The sequence below is a fragment of the Mercenaria mercenaria genome, chromosome 8, assembly GCF_021730395.1.
Source record: "Mercenaria mercenaria strain notata chromosome 8, MADL_Memer_1, whole genome shotgun sequence".
NCBI classification, from domain to species: Eukaryota; Metazoa; Mollusca; class Bivalvia; order Venerida; family Veneridae; genus Mercenaria; species Mercenaria mercenaria.
This window is the reverse complement of record NC_069368.1, coordinates 66,820,023-66,844,975: the sequence shown is the minus strand read 5'-3', so window position 1 is coordinate 66,844,975 and position 24,953 is coordinate 66,820,023. Positions and strand designations below refer to the sequence as shown.

The 24,953-nt window shown below is 33.4% G+C and overlaps 1 protein-coding gene across 1 annotated transcript; it reads left to right on the top strand.

The window, feature by feature from the left end:
* Positions 1-4,277: 4,277 nt before the first annotated feature.
* Positions 4,278-22,769, top strand: LOC123566220 (beta-1,3-galactosyltransferase 1-like). Its single transcript, XM_053550106.1, has 2 exons — positions 4,278-5,486; positions 22,632-22,769. Exon 1 carries the CDS (start codon positions 4,428-4,430, stop codon positions 5,421-5,423), a length of 996 nt encoding a protein of 331 aa, XP_053406081.1. The 5' UTR covers positions 4,278-4,427; the 3' UTR covers positions 5,424-5,486; positions 22,632-22,769.
* The last annotated feature ends 2,184 nt before the right edge of the window (positions 22,770-24,953 follow it).

Below are 24,953 nucleotides of genomic sequence, written 5' to 3'. Positions count from 1 at the left end.
ACTTAACAGTTCTTAAAGGGATTTTAATACTACTTGGCAAAACTGTTCACCACTATGAGACGGAGTGTCATGCGCAAGAACCAGGTCCCTAGGTCTAATTTCAAGTTCACACTTAGAGGCGAAATATCAGATACAAGAATGACTTTGTCCGGAGCATTTCTCCTTCATGCATAGAGGGATTTTGATGTAACTTGGAACAAATGTTCACCACCATGAGGCACCCTTGTTTTTAGAATTACTTTCCTTTGTTGATACTATAAATAGCTTATATAGTAGCATTTTTGTTACTGGCTGTAGGGAAAAATCGAGACCACTTTTCTGTGGTACAACATGCATGCTACATCCAATAGTTAGGTGTATTTTAACCTATCTCTAACTGGTAAAGAGTTTTGTGTGGACTTATATTATATAGATTTGTTTAGATTAACTTCCCTTTGTTGTAACTATAAATACCAATAGAGAAAAGTACGTGCCTTCAAGTAGGGGACTTTGTTTTGCATGGCAAAACTTCATTCAGTTGTTTATCATATTTGTTTAATGTTTTTATGAGCCTGTAGGTGTTAATATTTTGTAGGTATAAACGCAAAGCTTAATCCGTCTAGCGTTCTATCGGTTGAAGAAATCACAAATAACAATCAGTAAAGGGACAAATAAACTTGAGGAATATTCCAAATCCACTTAGTCATAGCAACGCCATTCCTGCAAATCCGTTAAAACAGTGAAAGCAATTGAATGTTTGTTTGTTTGTGGTTGTTTTTGTTTTTGTTTTTTTTTTTGTCAAATTATAAAATGACTTAACTCGCTCGCTTAGATTTTCTTAAATTTTAATAAAAATGTCACAAATTTTTTTCGCCCGGAATGGCTCATCATGTCAAATCTTTGTGTTTGATATAAGCTACACACAAAGTATACTGACAATAAGTGTACCAAAACTAAACATACTGAGTAGAAGCCATTTTAGTAACAATGACCCCAAACGTCACTTAAAGCTAATTTTTAGATAAGCTTGCTGTACACAAATTTTGGTAGCAATATGTATGTCAAAACTAAAGGTATAAAGCGGAAACCACTTTTTTGATGATCAAGTTAAGAAAAAATGTATTTTTAGATAACAAAAATCTATTTTAGTAACTGTGACTTTGACCTTGACCAAAAAGTATTTAAATGACATTTTTATCACAAAAAATAGGATCTCAGTGGGATTTGCACCGACACACTTTCGTTCCGCTGACCAAAAAGTAGCTTTAGGTCTGACGCTCTAGATCACTGCGCCACCGTGGAATTTTCCAAGTGTGGAGATTTAATAAGTTATCCTGGCATTGAACTTGACCCCAATTACCCCATATACATTCCAAATCTTGGTTTTTCTATAAGCTACCTAGAAATAAATTGTAATTTGAATAATTAGTTACGATGTATTTGAGAAGTCGAGAAACAAACGGTAAAATGATACAATGTATTCTGTTTAAAGTTAAAACAACTGAGTTGGTAAAGGGTGTGAGTAAAATCTTACTTTGTTTTCAGAATTAACTCAAACAGCAAACATGGATAAAATGCTGTAAACATATAACCAAATGTTTGTGTCTTTTAAGTAAAAGCAAATATTTATGTTCTATTATCTAAATGGGAGATAATCTTCGGAATAACTGTGTTAAATTAGAAAAAAAGGAGAGGAGGGGTGGCGTTTAGTGTTACATTTTCTGCAAAATTAATATAGTGTTTGTGGTAAGTTCTTTAAAATGGCGGGGATGGAGCTGTTATCATCAGAGATGTAAAATTTCAAATATGTTGATAATTAACCTATAAACGTTAAAAATAAATTGATCATATAGATAGAATCAGCTGTTTCAGGACTTTGCATGTTAAAATATTGGATAGTCGAAAGAATATTTGTTTCCGTATTAAGCTGTGTAGAAAATAATGCTTAAGCAGGCTGTAAGATGTATGTGTTAACGCTAGGTGACAAGCAATGCTAATTTAATCTCTCTTTGTCATGCCTATAGGTTGAAAGGCGTTGAGACGACGGATCCAGTAGGTTTCTCTATGCTTTCTTTGCGTATACGTCAATCTGCCATTAAATTCAATGCAACATAGCAGGATATATATCCTCAAAGGTGTGAGACGTTTAGCTTCGGGCGACCGATTGAATCTGCGTGTTTTCCAGTCAGATCTGTGGAGATACATTCGTTTTGCTAGAGTCTGTTTTGTTTCCCCAACATACTTTTTGTTACATTTCTTGTATGTAAGGTATATGGCAGTTTCCGTTTTGCAATTAGCCACTCCCTTTACTTACTGCAGATTAACTTCCATTGGAGGAAAGGAATGTGCTAGTGTTTGGCATGGTAGCGCATATTTGGCATCTAGGGGCACCATAAGGACCTGACTGGACTGTACTAATTGTGTTTGTAGCTGACTTGACTTTGCAAAGTGTCACCAGGGACCTGCTGAGAGTCAGTTTTTCTCATATAGTCAGTGGTGGCTTGTACGTAGGACGGTAGGCTGCTTACCTGTTGTCTGAGATGCATATCACTGAATTCTGATATTCGTTATGTAGGGTGTCCATTTGCTGAATCGATTGGACGGCCGGGTATTCCAGCTTCGTGAATTATGGGGAAAAACTACCTGTCTTGTGATTTGGCACCGTTACATATAAGTTATCTTCTCTAATAAAGCCCCAATCGAACAGTTTGTCGAGTGATTTTGAGACATCCGCAGCAAATTCTTCTGTCTGATCGTGATCAAGTAGTTTGTAGTATCAGGTGTCACTAAGTTGGCGATCGGCCTCTAACAAATAATGATCCATAATTACTACTTCTAAGCCTTTGTCAGCTGGCTTAATAATAACATCGGTTCTTGTTCGCTATGATTTAAGGGCTTGTTTTTTTCAGATTTTGTGAGGTTATCTTGAGATTTCGAATTTGGTTCAAATTTTAATCGGTCAGATTCAGCATTATGTATAAATGTCTTAAGACCAACAGATTGTATATTTATAAATAAATATTTGAAAGGAAAGTAGTTTATTTCATTGTCAGAAATTATTTCGCAGAATTTCATGTTATTCTTTTGATATCTTAAAAGTGCATCATTGCCGCTTTCATTTTTAAATGCTACAATGCACATTTACAACATGTCGCTGATGTAATTTCCGTCCATGAAATAGGAAAGATAGTATGTAAAGCAATACATACTCGACAGCATAATCATGCAGTTTTCGTGTTTTTCGCTACATAACCTCGTCCATTACATGTATGCTGTAAACATATCAAACATTGCTAAACAGATTTTAAAAGAGAAAGTAAAAAAAGAAGAAATTTAAAAAGAAAGTACTGCTCTAGTGGGGTTTGAACTCATGAACCGTTATATTACTAGTCCATTTGCCATGTTGTGATATATCAATGCCTTATCAAATACTGATATACTGTTATCGTCGCTAACTGAAGTGAAGGTTCACGTCATGGACATACAACCTTAATTCTTTTCGTACCAATCTGTAAAACAAATTATCAAGACGCTAACATATGCAAGGTACCAATTGCCTATATGGTACACTTGTAACAAATACAATATGTTTCAAACTGGTATAATTTAAAGGTGGTCAGTCACATTTTGGCAACAGTTTATGATATGTTTCCTGTTTTGTATAAATTATCATTCTGTTAGAAACTTATATAAGGATTAAAAGGGTACCTTTCATAGAGTTACGTCCCTCTTACAAATTTAAGTTTCATTTTTTTTTTATGAAATTTTGTTATTATGAACCTTTAATACAAAAGTTTTAAAACTGGACTACTGCTTTTGATTTTAAAAAGATGACTAATTTTAAATAAGCATTTTATAGATAGTAGGATAGTTCAACAATCTGAACCTAAACGCAAATGTTTAAACAGTATGCCGCTTTGGAAATACGATTTTTCAAATCTATCCTGGTTGCACATCCAGATAAGAAAAGGCGGGTAATAACAATCCTGCAATCCTGCATCTGCAATGAATGTCTGCTAAATATATATTTGTCAATATAAATATTTAACAAATACTATACAATAGCTCATATAATCATGTAAGTCTTTAGGCAAAGTGAAATTGAATTTATACATATGCTGAAATAACTAAATCTACATTCGGCAACTACGACTGGAATCAAATTGAAAAAAAAAACACAAAAAAAAACATCCAGTGAAAATGTAGCATGTACAATGTATTACGCAGTTATTGAACGCAAATAAGTGTAAATGATCATTTGTTAAACTGCCGACCAAACCTATTATTTGATCAACATCTTATTAATCACCTTAAACATCATCTCATCCATTGCAAGGTATATATTAGACAGTAACCGCGCAAATCAGTTAAACGTGGTTTATGCTCGGTGAAGTCACTTGTTTACAGTATTGTGTATGGATGTTACGTAGGAAATATATTACGGAATTATGTCGAAGTTCTTTCTAGATGCATTTACACGAAAAAAACTGTTTACGATTTTAATTATTTTATGGTTTACATATATGTTCACATGTTTTAATGAGTTTTCTACAGATAAATATCCGCATAAACGAATAAATTATGTGCTGAAAAAGGATAATGTTAAAATTAAATTGACTTGTAACAAATGTTTTACACCGAATGTTTCATACTTAATAAACAACGAAAATATATGCAGAAATGACGAACCAGACAAAACCATTGATATTTTGATACTAATTTCAACAGTAAGCGATCATTTTGAAATTCGACAAACTCTTAGGTCAACATGGCTAAGTTTCACAAGAAAAAACACTGCTAATGTACGTTATGCGTTCCTTCTTGGTGATAGAAGTGATACTGTTGTACAGACGTCTGATATTAAGGAAAATGCTAAACACAAAGACATTGTAAAAGGAAATTTTGTCGATTCATACCGTAACCTAACTTATAAAACTATCCTGGGACTTCAATGGGCAGTTTCGTTCTGTTCAAGTGCAAGGTTTGTTTTAAAAACAGACGAGGATGTGTTTGTCAATATACCAAATATTTTGAAATTGATTTACAATGAAAGTGAAGATTTGGACAAGACTTTGGTTGGACACTGTACCAGTGTACAGCCAGTGGAAAGAAGTGCGAGTTCAAAATCTTACATTCCGAAGAGTATGTATACTAATGACACATATCTACCATTTTGCTCTGGGACTGGTTATATTTCAAGCATGGTTTTAATAAAGGACATATACAACGTGTCCATTAATGTTACTTTCTTCCCCTTAGAAGATGTTTATATTGGGATATGTGCGAAAGTATTAAGAGCTAAACTAAAAGATATAAAGGGTTTTGCAAGTGATACTCCTAAACGAAATCACTGTATTGTGAAAGATAAAAACATTTACACAATTCATAAAGTTAGCTCTAGTGAACTTAAATACATTTGGACGTCTTCCTGCCCAAGTTTGTGAAAAAAATAATTTACAATCTTACAGTCGACAGTGCTTGAAATCCACATGCAGTTACGTTGGCAAGTACGTATAAGCTGATAATAGTGACAGGATATTTTGTAACAGTTTTAAATTTATTTTTCCATGAATGATGTTGTTTTTCGAATTGCGACTGACATAAACAGATCCACATTCTTAACAACAAAATTGGTCTTAGCTCAGTACTGCTTTTAGAATTTGATACGAAGTAGACGAGATTGTATGACATATCATATTTATATTTCACGTGGACTGAAATGATAATTTCATCTTCAAGGATATATGCAATCAAACCTGTGGTCTCTGAACAGAGACCACCTGGTTCCTGTGAATAAGGACCACCTCCCAATAAAGACCACATTTTGGCTCTCCCAACGGTGGTCTTTATAGGCAGGTTTCACTGTGTGTGTATGTATATCCAAAATGTATTGATCGGCAATACGGATATTCAATAGCGGAGAAAAAGATGAATCAAGATGCCCTTAACTTTTTACATATTTAATTAATCTGATCTAAGTAAGTTTTGTAAAAAAATGTAACTCAACCGGTTTCACCCGTTTACAGGATCTTTAGGAGTAATAATGTACAGTTTACGTTATTAAAGTAACATACTAATAATTACATAGTGACGTCCCTTGAAAAACTCCGAATAGTAACGTCCCTTATTAGAATAAAACGATGTCGCTACCAAGTGACGTTACTAACGTCAAATGTACAGTATTACAAATTATATATTAATACAGATCCAACCGTCGGCAGCAGGTTTTTTTCATTTTTTTTTTTGTCCTTAGGGCGAGACTGACCAATAGTTTGAGCATCACCTATTATTTTTTAGAAAATGTTCATTCGTGTCTAATTCCAGCGCGACAAAACTTCTGCGATCGCTTCTCGGACCCACAATAATAAAGACGCCGAAAGAAAAATCGAATCAAATCATTAAAATTGGACTTTTATCGGTTTGAATCTATAGCGGTATATATGGTGTATATATGCTTACTTAGGTGGTTTATGCAAGTTTTTCTTTCGATCTATTCATAGAAAACCCATATATATCTAATAAAATATATTTATAGCATCTGGAAGAAAGTATAGCGCATTTACTGTTGTGTAGAAAACGCGGGGCTATGATTTTTTTTACGGTGCTTTACAAGCTTACGTCTAAGTATATATCTCAATGTGGTCAAAATGCGAGTAAATTGAACCTAAAGCGGAATGAGAAGAACGCAGTAAATAAACTATGTTTACAATATTTTCAAGTATTACCGCAGTGAAAAACTCACCAGATATTATCCTTAAGAAGATATACGCATACATGGCGGAATTTTCAAAACAGCATACAACAGTACTACTGTAATATTGCAAGGAACTAGCATGGAAATTAAAGCATGATGCTGTTCAATTTTTACATAACACAAACAAGCTATTTTTTGTTTCCGCGCACAGTGATGTATATCTTCATAAGTTACATCGTTTTAACTGTTGTTTGTTTGTGTTTTTACTTTTATGTTTTTTAATTAAGAAACAAGACAAAATAGAAAATGATTGCTATGATTAACCGGTACTGCCATTATTACTTGGAATTTTCATTTTAAAAAACGTTTGCTATTAACGTTACTCGAGGTAAAACTTTCATATTCAACATTCACTACCCTCAAAGAATTTTTAAAAAATGTCTAGGAAATGTTCACTGCTTCGGGACGATTTCAGAATCCACAATCTAACAATTTCGGAATAATTGCCATATTCCAGTTTCAAACGTTTTCTTAAGATTTAGAGACGATATGCAGATAAATAATTGGACATAACAGATTGTATGAGTGTAATAAAAGTCTAATCAAACATTTGAAAACACACACAAAGTTTGATGAATACATTCCAGCCGGACATTTATTATTGCTTTTGGTAAGTCTAGCATTAATTTATGTGGTTTTCACATTTTCTTTCTATCTACATGAATAAATATATGGGACACTTACTTGATACTTGATATGAATTTACGCACTAGCAGATTTAAGGGCGGGATGCAACGTTAAATACTCGGTGAACTAAATATCCCAATCTTCTTCTGGCTTCGTTCTCAGAATATATATCATCAAATGATCGTATTTGTTTTATTTCTAGCCTTTAAACAAAACTTCTTTCATTAAGCAGATAAAATGTTATGAAACAATTGTAAGTTCTAACAACTAGCCGGTCATTGAACAGTTTATCGTTGTAAATTAATTTCTTGCACACCGAACTGAAATTTCCAGTGATTTTACCCATGCCTGCAAAACACATATGGCACTTTCCATGCCAGATGACTCTCGTGCTGTTAATAACAACTAACATTTTTTTTCATGTAAAATGCGATAATACTCAAAATCTCCATTCCATATAGTATATTTCTTGAATCAAAATAACGTTACAAATGTCAAAACTGAACGGGAAGTTTGTTGTTTTGCGTCAATCAGTGACAGTTTATTATATACTTGCACAACGGACTGGAGTTTCCAGTGTTTTTACCAATGCAGGCAAGATCCATCTTTCACACCCAGTGTCGGATGTTTGCTGTTAATCTAGCACGTTAAAACTAAACTGGAACTCTGTTGCTCTGCTTCATTGGAAGTTTCTGAGGTAATTACTGACGTTCATTTTCACGCTTTGTTTCGATACAGAGTGCTACAAAGAAATTATTTCGTTTCGTTTCATTTAATTTATTTTGTTTTTGATTTTGATTGGTGTAACGTCGCAAACCAGCTCGAAAGTCTCCATATGACCTATAATTGTGTCGGTGCGACGTTAAACCCAACACAATGAAATAAACATATCCGCAAAAGTCAGAGATCTTAACCACTCGGCCATGGAGGCCTCCCTCATTTATTTTATTATTCGTATAATACGGTTTGCGAGACATATTTCTGTCACAGATAGAAGATGCAGATAGGTATATCCGTCAAAACCTCGTTACCACCAAAAACTATTACCCTCAAATCGGATCTTCCTATCCGCATCAACAATTGTACCAGAGTATTATAACCTGGCATCAATAAGACAGTGCAGCTTACAATTTTTGCTAAGCTGCTAAAGTCGGCCTTCATAATGAAGCTAAAATAATGTTAATAATGTCTGATCGTATGAGTGACCCTAGAATTAAGAAAATCATGCACACAAATAGCAAATAGAAACGTAAACCTATTTAGTTTCCTATGACTTTTGTGTCTGATAATGGCTTATTCTGTAATCTGGTTACATTTTGTGGTTAATATACACGCTTACGCGATAATGATGTTTCTAGACATAAGCAGGAAAGGTTTGTCACAAAGTTACTTCGAAGTTACTATGAAACGTTCCTTTCATAAATAATTAACATTTTTTGTTACTCATGATCAGCTTTATAATGAGGAACTTGATTGCACAGCAGACTGCATTCAGACTCTGCTACATAGTCAATATGTAATCGTTTATTTAAGCTTTACTCGCAACATTTTAATACTCACTTGAAAAGCGTTTTCTATTAATTCGCTCTGACCCTATACTCTACAACTGTAATCAGATGTCGGTTATATATATATATATATATGTTCGTCCGATCTAGAGTATATTTGACCATTCAGGCGAAGTTTTTCATGTTCAACGTTATGCAGGGCGGGTGATCACGTGACTGGTTTATGATCACATTGTGTCTACCTTAATAGCTGCCCCCATGTACTAGATTGTTTTTTTTTTTGTATTTTTCTGCAATTTTGTCATCATACTTTAATATATTTTACAGAGGGACAACTTCCCGGTTCCAACGATGTATCATTTTGCTATTTGAGTGTTGCCGTTTTTTCCATTTACCCTGCAAAGATTTTCGAAGTGGTGATTTTTCTCTTGAAATTTTGTGGTCAAATTGAGTACAAACAAACCACATTTTATGCATTTTCACAGGTCTGTTGTTGATAGAAATTGACTGAAAATGCACCCCAATCATGTATTTTGCTTCTCATGCGACTGTATGTATATGTACTTGTTGGATGTTTGAAGCAACCCGTCTGAAATGTTTCTTCATTACAGCTTCTTTTTGTTGTGGGCTACAATGTAAATGCGTGGCTCTGGGGCTGTTTTGGTGCTCTGTGCTTCCGAGAAATCTACCCTTACCTTTTATCTGTTTTAAATGTTTAGGCGTGTTTTCTACTATGTTCCAGGGATTCATGTCTGAATGGTCACATTATGTCATGGTCACATTGTGTCCAATAAATTAAGTATATAGAAAGTAATTCCAATCTTCTACATACTAATGAGTCTTTTTAAGTTTGTTTTTTTTTTTGGCAATTTGTTAAAGGTATAAAGAAAAAGAAAGAAAGATCTTTTATTTTTTTCCCAAATTATTTTTCTGTAAGATAGTTCCTGTTTTACTTAATTGTTGACCTATGCTTGACATTTTGTAGCATTTTCATGGAGGCTTTGTGCATTTATAGAAATGTAAATTTATTCCAAATAAAAGTGTAAAATTTTCTTTTTGTGTTGCTCAACAATCTTGACTAAACTTATACACTGTAACTTGTACATTGTATTACGAATCTTTTGGTATTATTTTTAAACTGCATAAATGCATGACGTACCAAAATCAATAATAAAGCATCCATTGCATCACATAATTTTCGATCTGATAAGCATAATTGTGCTGAAAATAGTAAAATAGGTGTGTCGTGAATTGTAAAGTTCAACAAGTAATTATTTTTCAGTCACTGCAATACTGGATTGTGATATTTTCAACTAACTTCACCTTTTAAGACTTGAGCGTTGGTTAAAATACACCGCATTTATTGGTACATAATGTTTTATTGTCCGTACATTCAAATATGTATTGTCGCAAAAGCTTTTTTCAGATACGTTACCTCCATGTGTTATATTACTAGGAAGTGAAAGAAATGTGAAAATCTCATTTTTATAAGATACTGGAAAGATATAGGTCCATTGAAGTTAAAAAATAAAGTATTACTATTGCCCACAACAGACAACATTTATGATATGATTTTAAAGATTGATAAACAATATGTTATGAAAACAAAATCCACATACATTACTGAATGATTGCTGCATGATTTCACAATCAGCAATCAATTTTTTCCCTTACAGAAACTGGAGAAATGCCCATACGCATTTCACTAACATGAAATTCTTAAGTAAATGAAATCGCAAAGGAAGAAGAAGACCAGATACGTGATGAACGGATACGTTAGCGATATTTAAATTTCGAATGTGTTATGTGCTTTAGGAATGGAAAAGTGATGGAATTAATATCAGATATTCACCAAATAGATGCAATAAATGCCAGAAATGTGTAGTTTACACGAAAACGACATCTCTTAATTGTACATGCAGTTTTAGAATAGGATACATATAAATGCATTATTGGTCAAAATCTTACAACACCTAGCACTTTTATAATCTTTCACTTTGGTAGAAAATCAAATTTTATCTGTGTAGTATTGAAGGTACAAAGCCTCTATGAGGTAAAAATCTACATGGGCATACTATGCTAGTCGCAAAATACATTTTAAAGTGTATTTATTTAATAGTACTGAAATTTCCAAAACCAGATATATAGGGCATTGATTTTGAGCATCATCTATAAATGAAATAAAACATTTTATTTGTTTTATTCAGATTTCTGAACTAAACTGTATACTAGTACGCATGTCTTACTTTTTCATTTCTAGCTAAGCTTATGTTTACTAAGCTCTCAGGTTAAAGAAAGAAATAACATTGAAGCCTTCAGCAGGCCAAGAACGTTTGACAGCCTGATATTTAATACGTAACGTGAATTCTGGATCCTAAACACAAGTAGCAGCTTATATATCATTATATAATATCATCACTATCACAGTTCAAATTCAGTCATACCTGATGTGATATTAGTGCACTACGAGTGCACGCATTAATACATGAGATATTTAGTAACGTGTCTGACACTATTTAAAACAGATTTACTAACTGCATAAAAATGTTAATAATTAAAAATGAAACCACCGATGATCTGAAAAATAAAATTTATTTGCCTCAAGGATGAATTAATACAAAGTTTTGGTTACAGATGTCGATATAAAATCAAAAGTCAACGTATCCGATCATTTTTAAGAACATTATAAATTGTGTCAATTAGTGCATTTTCATCCATACATGATGTCTAAGATCTCGAGTTGGTAAAGGGTGATCGGCAGCTGTGCTTACACTATGTTTTACAGAGGTCTCACAAAGGTCAGTCTCAGAGAGGGACAATTTGTTTGAGTTGTACTTCCCGTTTCTGAAACATTTATTACATCCCTTCAGTGATTCTATGATATTAACTCCATCACTTAATGCATTTCAAAAGAGCAGAATTATGTGACATTCTGAATCTAAAATATCTGTAACGTATCTTTTCATCACATATCTGGTTTCATCATCTAAATTCTTCTTCCTTTTCAATTCCATTTTCGTAAAGATACAGTATTTCATGTTGGTGAAATGCGAATCAGCAATTATTGTGCTCTGTGAGGGAAAATAAAAAGAACTCGATTGCTGATTGTGAAATTATGCATCAATCATTCTATAATGTATGTGACTTTTGTTATAATAAAATATTGTTTATCAAACTTTATAATCTTATAAATGTTGTCTGTAATGGGCGCACATTACTAATAAAGACAATATTTTCACATTTGTTTCATTTCATAGTTACTTAATAGATGAAGGTAACGTATCTGATGGATGCTTTGGCGAAAATATATATTTGAATGCACAGAGAATGAAAATTATGTGCCAGTGATGATGAATTTTGGTAGATAATGCGTAAAACAATTTGAAAATGATATCAAAATATTCTAATTACAATGTACAATAAGTTTAGTCAAGATTGTTGAGCATCACAAAATTAGGCAATTTTAACATCTTACGTGGAATCAGTGTAATAAGGTTCATTTACCTTTCTATAAATACAAAAGGTCTCCTTAAAAATAGTACAAAATGGTATGTAAAAGCAGGAACTAGCTTACAGAAAAATCGAAAATGACACTTTATCTTGGAAAAGAAAAACGATTTTTGTTTCTTTTAGCAGTTATGTGACAAGCCCGAAAGTGTTGCTGGATTACCTATTTAATACCTTTCTACCTGTAACGAATTGCAACATTAAAAGGCTTAAAAAAACTCATTATTATGTAGAAGAATGGAATTACTTGCTATATACACCATTTACTTAATTTATTGGACACAATATGACCATGACATAATGTGACCATTCAGACATGAATCCCTGGAACATTGTAGAAAACACGCATAAACATTTACAAGTCGCATGAGAAACAAAATACAAGATTGCGGTGCATTTTCAGTCAATTTCTATCAACAATAAACCTCTGAAAATGCATAAAATGTGTTCTTTTCGAATTTTGGACTCATTGTGACCACAATATGACAAGAGAAAAACCACTGCTTCGAAATTCTCTGCAGGGTAAATGGAAAAATGGCGACACTCACATAACAAAATAATACATCGTTGGAACCGGAAAGTTGTTGGCTTGGACATGGTCGGTAAAATATATTCAAATATGATCAAAAATTGCAGAAAAATGCAGAAAAAGAACACTTCTAGCACATGGGGGCAGCCATTAAGGTAGACACAATGTGATCATAAAAAAGTCACGTGATCGCCCGCCCTGATTATGATGAGTGTAATATACATCGAAAAATACACTTCTTTGGAAAAATGATCAAATATCAGTATTTTTTTTCTTCTTAAGTTACTGATTTATTCCAGACAATAACTCTTAAATGAACATTAAATGTTAAATAAACAAGTCTTATATAAAACATAACAAAAAGGGTAAAACATTTATCCCATTTTGATGTGTTATTTAAGGAATGAATCACTTTTCCGAGTTCATGCGAAATGAACGACAGAATAGTTTCGACAAATCATTGAATCGCTGGCATTAATTTGTCGATCATATTCTGTCAACTCCGAAGAAAAAAGCTCATTTCTTACATTTACATCATATTTCCTTTTAATATGTAAACAATGTTATTTTATAAACTGTAAATATTTTATTGCATTTAACATTAAAATCAGCTTACCAGACATTCTGTTCACCAGACGTAACAACTGCGTTGTCATCTAATGCAAGTACTCCCTGACAGTCTTATTGTCTTTCATTCGTGACAAATATCTGACATTAACACTTGTTAGTACATTTATTACCTAATTTTTTGTATATTATTAACTTAACTTTTCTAATCTTGTATCATGTATTCCAAATTGATGCATTCATTCTATCTTTAAGATTTATATTTATCCATGAAATATATATCTAAATGTGCTTTATGTAATGGTTTATACTAATAGGAATCCTTTTCTGTTACTGATATTACACTGTTTATAATTTGTGGTGCATATGATAATTATCTTTCTGTACAGAAGCAGAAAAGCCAAGTCACCAATTCATTTTTGATCACGCTAGATCAGGAATGGTTACAACTGTGTTAGGTATAAACTAATGGCTTCTAAAAGAAACCAAGAGCCACCATTTGGACAAATTATGGAGATGATACAGACCAACAATATAGTAATGCCACAAACCAAGTTTGATGAATGTCCGTAAACTGGTTCACAAGTAGAACCTGTTTCAAGGTATTTCTAATTTTAACTCTAGTAACCGCTAAAAGGGGCCAACATACCTATTTTTGAACACACTTTAGAGAGGACCTAAAACTAATGCAACAGAGCAAGTTTGATAAAGATCCATCTACGGTTTAAAAGAAGGAGTTTAATGTAATATTATTTAAAGCTCCAGGAGCTTGTGCCACAGTCTGAATTACTTTTGGAGAAAACCTCATTATGATAGTACAGACTAAGCATGATGACGATCCATCAGGCTATTTTTGAGAAGAAGTCGTCTAAATGTACTTATATCTTTAGCTCTAGCAGCAAGTACAAAGGACCGAGCTTCCAATTTGTAAATAAATCAAAGACAATGTCATAAAGTTGCTACATACCAGGTTTGATGAAGAGGTTCAGGAGAAGTTGAATAAAGGTTTTCCTGTTTCTAGCTGTACCTGCCCCTAAAAGCTGTAAATTGGAACCATTTGAATAATAGGCAAGTGTAATTCTGGCCTAGATCCATAGAAGATATGTGTAAAACTTGTGGACGACAGGCTACAGACGATGAACACGGGACCATCCATCTATACTAATAACTCACCCTGACCCTACAGTTCGGGTCAGCTAAGAAATGATTTTAAATATCTTAAAAACAGTAACCTCCAGATCGTAGGAAGACAGAGAAAGATATTTTTTAAATATCAGAAAATTATTGTTAGATTTCTCAAGAAAGCCTTGATATCATAAGATATGGAAACATATAAGAGTTGGTTGTTTTTACTATTCTTTCTTTCAAATTAATTTAACAGCGTTTGTAATGGGGTACCGGAGATAAACTGCCTTAATTATGAAACTTTCATTCGTATTGGTCAAGACTGCAAGGTTCATTCCCGCGGCGGCCCGTGTTCGATTCCGGACTCGGGAGTTTGTTCTTTTTTAAATTCTTTTCTTGATTTGGCATTTTAAAGATAGTTTTGAAGCCAAAAGGTCATGTTCTAATGTTCATAATATGTCCAAACTTCCATTTAAAAGATTGATCTTTTTTCAGTGCCTTAAATACTTCTTAAATAAACCCTATACACTGCTAAACTTAGACTGGCATTCTCATAGGGACTGGGGTCTAGATTTTGGCTATAAATGATTTTCCCTTAAAAGAGTTTTGTCACGTTACTAACATTAGAACATGAATGTTTATTTCTATTTTCAAAAGTGCTAAATGAAGGGGAAAAGGCATATCTCTCTCAATGCATGTTGGTCGGTCATTAATTAAGAAACAGAATATGGAAGTTCATGTAAATAGTATCCTTTATATTTGCAGTTGAAATAGAATATCAAACTCTTAATTAGATAATGCAAATTGCATAAGATATGTAATAATTTTACTTGAATATTTTATTTGCCACAATATTGAACTATAAGCAACCACTTCTTTTTTCAAAATAAATTTGCACAATGGTGTATTATATACAACGTCTTTTTAAAGTAGAGTCAAACTGTAACAATAAATGTACAAATCAAAATGATCCAGATACAGATACAGCAAAATATCACCACTGTGAAGACCTGTGACCCACACTTCACAGGGGTCAGGACTTTTACTGCTGTGGTCACAAGTAGCTAGGACCCTTGTAGTTTTTACTAGGAAAGTACTGTGGATCTACGCCATATCATTTAAAGTATTTCAGTTTCAAATTCCTTCACTAATGCATAAATAATAATTAGACTTAAGGATGAAGATTTTCAAAAGAGATTTTTTATGATTATTGTTATTAATTTTATTGAAAAAGTAGAAATTAATAGATAATACTTCGAGAGAAGTAATAGCGGTGTTCATTAATACAATAGATAAGATATGCAAACAATCATTTCTTCAAGAAATCCGAGAATAACTGTTGAATGACGAAAGACTTACTAAAAGTCCATCTTTGTTTCTAATATGATGAAAAACTAGATGAAGATATAAACACTAAATTATCTCTATATAGAATTTAAATCCTGGTCGTACTGTGCAATAATATTTAATCAGGAATCAGGCAATTGAATAGGGCAGAATTAAAAAGGATGCCAAGTTGGCGAATGCGGTTTGTCAACTCCCCCGAAACGAAGCTCAAACTGTGTCGATGCAAACGTATATCCCGTATAAATTGTTCTCAAACTAACACATGGTAGTGTCGATCGTCAATAGATAGCAAGTGTCTCAACAAAAATCACGGCATCACTGCTACTATTCAACAATGAATCTCGCCCTTCTTATGCCACCTGAATTCTAGTCTACGTTTCACAGAAATGCTGCGCGTTATTTTCTGCATTATTCCATTTCTGTTGGCATCTTGCCAAGATCCGCGCAAAACTAGTTTGCCCTAATTTTCAATTTTCCAACGACGCCCTGATATTTGTGCAAATATCTATATCATAGTCATAAAAAATGCGGTTACACGGTCAGCTTTTTTTCCATGTTATTTTTGCACAAACACACGTGCGCACGCACGCACGTACACACACATGCGGTTTGTACGTCACAGTTATGACGTTATAGTGTCAAACGTCACGGTGGCGCGTCAGAAAAGAAAACCACATAAAACTGGCAAATATTTGGCAAATATCTTCAACGATGTGGGTAATGATTATAAAATACGGGTTAGAATCTGATTGAAATATCTCATGTAGTGATTTGCCCTTGAACAAAATCATTGTTTGTCGTTCAAATACGTATTATTATATCACTCGGGCTTCGCTCTAGTGGTATACTTCCTGCGCATGTGACAAATCCACAAAAAAAAAAAAAACACTAAATGAGATATATTATTTCTTTAACAACGACAGGTTTGGCAGTTAAGTTACGCTGACATTACGTCATAGTTTTGTGCATTTTAAACCTGTTCGACTATTAATACGTTTGAGCATGGAGCTATCAGACAACCGCGGTATTGTTTTCGTATATCAAGTATCTGTTAATCGGTGATGAATGGGTCTTAATTATCTTTTTTCTTAAGGTTGCAAACTATTTTTTTCTTACTTTTGAATGGCATTATTATTCTTCAAAATGTCAACTAAAATAATCAAATAAACGAACCAAAACGTTTTAATTATTTTGTTATCTACAACATGTATGACATCTGCAAATCAACGAAATTCACAAAATAATTTAAAATGTCAATAATTTTGACTAAATAACATACGTAACATTGATATTTGCCAAAATATTGAATAAACCCCGTTTTGCGAAAACTGTGTCAACCGCGATCGCGTGTCCCATTATGTTGTATTCGCTCATTTGCATAAATGATATATTTATAATCTTAAACTTGGATAACCTTCTCCTGAATAAGAACCTTTAATTGAAGTGGAAATAAGATAATATCTGTATTGATGTGTATTTCTGTATGCAGCATGATTTCGTCAGTTATTTTTTCTGCAAAAATGTGTCCATTAAAAATTGTTAAATAGTATGAATGTCCACAATTGTCCACATATTTGCTCTAAGATAAATACCATTTTAATCTTTTCATTACAAATCTAGTGCTGTCGTCTCGTATTTAGAAAATGTTTGGAATTAAGACAAAATGTGTTTAAAAAGCAGTCTGTAAAATCAATTTGAATTTTTTTTTGCTCATGCCACAAGCTATGATTATGACATTAAATTATTAAATCTTGCCTTGATTAAAGGGAATTTCTGTAGATTTTTATGCGCATCTTTCTGCGCAGCCGACATTATCTATGGGAAAATGAAGTTAAGTCAACATTTTTGAAACATGTGACAGACAATCTTGAATATGAATAATCTCGAATATAATAACTATTTTAGTAAGTTTTATTAGTTGTCAAATGTTGATACTGGTTTATGTTGTATTGACATGAACCATGCCTGACGTATATCTTCCCATTCTTGTGGCTGTATTTTGACGGCGCATTTTAGTACAAAGACAGTGTTGTTCATATAATGTTAGATAATTAACTTTGTATTGATAAGACAATATCTCCACTAAGATTATTTAGTGTTCACATATAGAAAGAATTAAGTTTTATAAACATTTTTTAACATCTAGCAGATATACATGTAATCAATTTGGTCAGGTATTGACGGTATTGCTAGTTTTTCTAAGATTTTCACTCCGCTTAAAACAAACATAGTTATATCCAACTTATGTGTACACATTGACTGTGTCAGACAAACACGTTTTACTAAGTCTTGCTTTTTTAAGATATTTTACCGTTATTCCGCGATACATATTTCAATATTAAAGATAATTTATAGCAAAACTGTGTTTTAACACTATCTATACGTACTCGATGGACCGTTAAACGCCGGACATAATACTTTCACGCGGGCGTGGCCCTTTTGAAATTATTACGCCCGACGTATAACCGCCCGAGTGTATAAATAGTGTTAAAACACGCTTTTGCTATACATTATTTCGAATTTCGATTCTAACATGTTTTTGTTGTGAAATTTAGATCAATATTCGCGTATGCATGGCGCAAAATTGTAGGTCATTACGCTCCTATGTTTGTACACACCAGGACCGGAAATGGTAATACGTATAACGGAAGAGTTCAGTTTAGCCGAAAATGATTGCGAATTATTCTGTAAAGCGAATAACAAGCTTAGTATGTGTGTAAATTAATCAAGACAGTTGTCAATTTCCTCTTAAATATGCTATTAAGTAAAACATTGGATCAAAGGATTTGAAAGCGCTATTTCTAGATGCATACATGTAGTCATGTAACGGCGGGCAGTTTACCTAACCAGTGTTCCTGGATTCTGTACCAGTACAAACCTGTTCTCCGCAAGTAACTGCCAACTTCCCAACATGAATCAGAGGTGGAGGACTAATGATTTCAGACCCAATGTCGTTTATCAAATAGTCACGGAGAACATATGCCCTGCCCGAGGATAGAACTCACGACCCCGCGATCCGTAGACCAACGCTCTACCTACTGAGCTAAGCAGGCGGGCTTTCAACGCCAATAAAACACAGCTTGACCCTTTATATTATACCACTCCTATTCATTTGCATAAAATTAAAAGGGTCCTCTATTTCAGCCAATCAGATACAAAGGAGAAAAATAAGTCACATCTGCAGACCTGACGTAATATTTAAAATAGACCCTCTTATACTTGTGCATTGTTTCAACAATAAAATAATATTCAATTTAACAGAAATTTTCCGAAATGACCTTGTTTATTGTCTAGGTTATGTTGTCAGTAAGTAAATTTATCTAGAATAATGCGGCAATTATAAATAATATTATGTAATTTATCCAGAGAATTATTGAAATATTTGAGCCAAATATGTTTTGGTAGCACCAAGACGAAAATTGTCATATTAGAATGGATCAGATATGCAAAATTTTGCAAAATCAATGAAAAACTTCAAAGTAAGAAGAAAATTAGTTTATTATATCAAAATACCCGGAGTAATATTTTGTTACTCATGTTGGCTTTCCACAAGGCAAGAAAAAACAAACAAAAAAAACAACAACAACAGCTATACGTTTTTAATGCTGCGGTCAGATCTTTTAAAGATACATACAAGTGTGTCAGAAGTTTATTGCTTTTAAATTGTTTGGATCCTTGCTTATTTTTCTAAAGTCCTTCTGTTATAGAATTCCTTATTGCGAACATACTTAAGAAAGGAGGGCCGTAATTTAATCTCCGCGAAACTGTTAATTTAACTGGTGTTGCGGTGTCGTCGGTCTTCATTTCGTTCCTTGAATTATAAAAAAAGAAACATAAATTAAATGGTAGTTTTAACGAACTTTCAAGATGTAAAATCTCAAATCTGATTCCTCGTAAAATATACATATATAAAAAAATGTTATTTTTACACAGACCACCAAGGTATACATTGACTAAAATTGTTTCGTGAATTACTTTGCATAAGAGGGACGTTGATATATGCTCTATCGCGCGCTGCGTGTGCTTTAATTATTATTATTATTATTATTATTATTATTATTATTATTATACCAAGCTGTTCAGTCTCAATTCCTACAAGACCAACGCACAAACTCGCGATTTACTGTGCAATTTATATTCACCCTCTATAAACTTGTCCAAGGTATTTCGTTCATATGAGATAACTCCTGAAACTACTCAAATATTTACCATTCTTCAAAATATATGCTATAATAAGAGCTAAGAAAATATACAGAAATGAATGATAATAAAAGAACAAGAGCGAAAGAGAGTGTCTGATCGGTAGCAAGATTAGTGAAATAAATTTAAACATAACATTATTGTACGGAAGCCTATTAGGTACATTTTGTCTTAGTTTTTATGCATTACTTTTTATGTTTGATGTATTATGCGTTACGTATTATTTATTACCACTTAGATTATACACGTAAGGTAGAGGTGAAGCGGGAAACATGAACTGAATCCTTTACTGATAAGTGGAATGTATAAAGTTGTGTTTTTTCAGAAAGCTCGACCGAATTGCTTTGTTAACTTGATTCTACATTCCGCAAAGTCTAATGTATTTTGTTACCAAAGTATTTGACCGGTATGATTTTGGCAAGAAAGTACGCTAAGAAGATTTCAGTATATGCTGTGAAATTCGTGGTTCCCATAGGAAGATATATAGCCAAGACTCAGAATGACTAGTAAGACGGCTCAAACCTATAGTGTTCAAATTTCCATACATGTACAAATTGCTATATAGAGAGCTATTAACACTTGTTGAAGAAAAGATTGATTAAATCACTTATTAACATAATAATCTTTCAGTTCATCATATCAGTTTTCATTGCAAGGCTGTGAAAATAAAGTTACTATTGGATATGATACAGATTTGGTTAGGGGACACTTCTATGACGTTTGAACAAATTCCTTTGCCTCAGGGAAGTTTTATGTAAAGTTAAAAATCGCACGTACGCTTTAAGAATATTTTCATCGAAATTCTTAGCTGAAAAAGCGACACTAAACTGCCGAAGTGATGATATATGTTTTGTTTCTAAACGTTGGTGTAAGGTATTAAATAGCTTTTAATACTGGTGAAGTTATAAATACGCTGGAAGAAAACTTCAGTCCTTAGTGCGGCGCGAACTGCGAATTCCTACTAAAGTCTTATTTATCAGCTCTTGCATATATAAAATTTACATAAATTTGCATTAGGTATTTCATCTTCCATCTTATGTCTAAGGTATTAGGCATTAGGTATTTCATCTTATGTCAAAGGTGTTAGGAATTAGGTATTTCATCTTATGTCTAAGGACTTATATACTCTCTATTGAGCTATCGCACTTTATAATAGATAAAGTATATAGTTTGTATAAATATAATGTTCAGTTACAGACATAAGTTAGTTCAGAGATTACTTACTGCGCAGTTAACAAAAGACGACGCACAAGATCTGTAATGAAATATATAATGCAACAAGATAACAAACCGAGAAAAAAACAAAAACAACAGGAAAAAGAAACGGGTTTAATTAGCCTGTTTATGGGCAGTAATGAAATATATAATCCTGCAAGACAACAAACTGAAATGAATCACTAGGAAATAAGAAAAGGGTTTTATCGAGTCTGTTTATGGGCAGTAATTAAATACATAATACTGCATATCGTGGGCTGAGCGCGAAACTATTGTAACTATATATAAATAAAGAACAAGATACAATAGTTTCGCGCTCAGCCCTCGATATGCCCATTTGCGCCAGTTTAAGCCATTCTCTTTTTTTAGGAACAGCCAAACCAGACTTCCTTTTACAATAAGTATATTTTATTTAAGTCATGGCTATGGTCTGGTTTTGTAAACTCAAACCAAAACACCAGAAGTACAACGTAACATGTTTAATAACAATCCTAGGTCTGGTGACTCTAGGTTGAATACTTTTTGAGATATACATGGCATATATTCGGACAGACGTACTGACAAGAACAATTTTAGGTCTCCCATAAAATAACAAGAAACAAAAGCTGTCAGTTGATAGCGCACTCGACTATTCGAAGAATTGATGGAAGTATGGGTTCAAAATATCTGACAAAAGATAAAAAAATAGATAAGACAAACAATCTACCTATATTTGTGGATCTGGATATATCTTGCACTATATGGCAATGTGCGGCTATGATAGTAAGCAAGTGTTCAAAGTTTCGAAGTTATATATCAAGCATTTAAGACAAAACCCACTTATGTAGTCTTGCCTACATATGTATACTATGATGGTAAACAAGTGGTCATCAGAAAAAATGTTTAATGGGTACTTCTGTTTCTGTCTCTAATGGCTTCTGAAAGGGATCAAATGCCCCGTGTTTAAGCTACAGAAAATTCAGCAAAAAAACTCAATCGGGATTTAAAGGTAGATTTTGTAATAAAAAATACTGCCCATGATTGTACTGATGCGCAAGACATTGCGGTACGGACAAGTTATGTGGACACTTATTACGCACAAGGAAAAAGCGTATTCTTTCAAAAATCCGAAGTCAGACGTTCTGTGCACGTGTCGGAAGGACACATTTTTTTTAATTCCTTCAATAGTATATCTCATTCGGTATATACCGTATGTTACTGTAGAGGGATCGATCCGGATTTTCGTGGCTTCGGTTGGATCGATTCCCTATCAAAAATATATTTTTTGTTTCAGTTTCAGCACCCTACTGTCATGAATTTGTGTATGACGTTTTCAAATGCGCATCGACCACTTCGAGAACGGGATGTCGTGGGTTCGATCCCCGGCCACGTCATTCCAAAGACGTGAAAATGGTACCAGTAGTTCTCTTGCTTGGCGCTCAGCATTAAAAGGGAAACTGGCCTCATCTCTCATACCCTCTTGGCGGTGGATTCAATCAGGAATGAGGTGTCGAGAGTAATTAATGTAAGTTGTAGAACTTGCTTTACAATTGACCAAAAATAAGTTATGTATAAACTAATTGTGCATCACGCTGTGTAATCAAATAAAAAAGAAAAAAAAAGAAAACACATGAAAAGAAAATAAGTACGATCGAATTTCAAACATGTTTTACTTCTTTTGACATTTTACTTGCGTGTTGGCGAAAATATTGCATCTGATGTTAACAAAATGAGAAATATTTCCATTTAAGACTGATTAAGAAACAAACAAATATTCCTTATACCGTAACACTTAATTAGATAAGTGTCTCAAGGGACTTTAAAACCTAATCTGTCACGTGACATAACAATGTAATTAAAATGTCATACAAACTCTTTAAATATTCAACACCATATTGTAGCTCATCTAACACCAGTCCGAATAGCAATGGATCCGCCCAGTTAAGCGCATCAGGTCATAAATACCCCGCTGTCATGACGTAGTCACTTTAAATCGGATTAGTGCGAGAGAACATACAGGCTCTGATTAAAGACACTGATTCTGGTATGCCAGGTATTTGGCCTATGGGAATGATAAGGTCTGCGTATTGGTGGTAAGGGCCAATACACAAGACTGGACCATTGATAGACATGCTTCTGTTTATTATGATAAGCTACTGTATAGCTACTGTGCAGTACATAAATTACAGGTGATATTTCTCACCTTCAGAGCAAATCAGTTCTCACCTTTATAACGAGTTTAGAAAGCTTGATTGAATTAGGGCTAAATAAACAAAGTGATAAGATACAACAATGTTTTTTTTCATATTTTTAATATTCAAGTTTCTTAAAATTTACATTTCATCATTGCCGTGTTTTTTTTTTTTTTTTTTTTTTTTTGTTTTTTTTTATTTAAATCAAATATATAAGAAATGCATTCAGGCATATTGGGGATTAAAAAGCCGGGTATTTGGGGGGGGGGGGGGGGGGGGGGGGGGGGGGGGGGTTCACTTATATAGGAGATTTTCTTTGCCTTTAAGGACTTTATGCAGGTTTGTAGTTTTAACCGTTTGTTTCAGAAGCTTTAAAAACGAAGCAGAACGGAGAAATAGGGTTAAAAAGGTACAGAACAGACATTTTATTATATTTAACTTGAACATTTACAGCTCATCGTCTATTGTGTTATCTTTTAACCCGTCAAACGTGATTGTGCGTTCGATATAGAGATTTACCCTAAGCCTTCTTTACGCAAGGGAAACAATCTAATTATATGGTGAAATTGTTGAGTGAACACCGTTTCTTAATCCTAATCCTGTCCCTGTTATATCAGTGCAAAGGAAAAGTAACCTATCTATGATAAATGCCATGTATGATTACACAGTTATGCATCTAACAGTCTTGAAATCAATTTCTTCGATTTTCTCATATTTCTAGATATTTTTCCCATACTTTGACGCATATGTATGGGTAGTTGAGATTGTTCTCTTTCCAGCAGTAGCCTTTTCAACATATTTCACCTTGTGAAATTCTGTGGGTTTTGACTTTTTAAAAAAAATCGTCTGTTTGTTGACAAATTTCACCACATAAAATGTCCTACTTTCCCCAGGGCAATCAATTATTTGATCTTTACATAGTTTTGCATTCAGGTTGCTAATTCATGTGGCAAGTAGGCATGCCTTTTTCATGATTAGAGGTAAAAAGTGGGTAGTTTGCATGAGGTACTAGGTCAATTGTCACCTAAGCCTATCATAAAGTCTTTGCAGAGTTGTCTCCATTTTTTCCAAATATTTCATCCGGGATCATTTTTTTCAGCTCAAATAACTCTTTTTCAGGAAATGATATTTTAATAATTTTTTCAGTCCTCGTATTCTGATGCAGTTAACTTTACATACATATAATATAGATAGCTCCTACATAAAGTTTGTATTTTCAGTTACAATGCCTATTCGATATCATAATATTCGGCCCATCTTTGGTGTTATCCGTATGTTTTACGGAAATAAATTGTGGTTAAATGTCTAAATATCATTATAAGTATTGTAAGTGAAACCCGTACTCGTCGTTCGTATTTGTGGCTCAGTGGCTTATATGCGGGAAATCGCTGGTTCGAGCCCATAAGCGTGAACATTTTTAATTG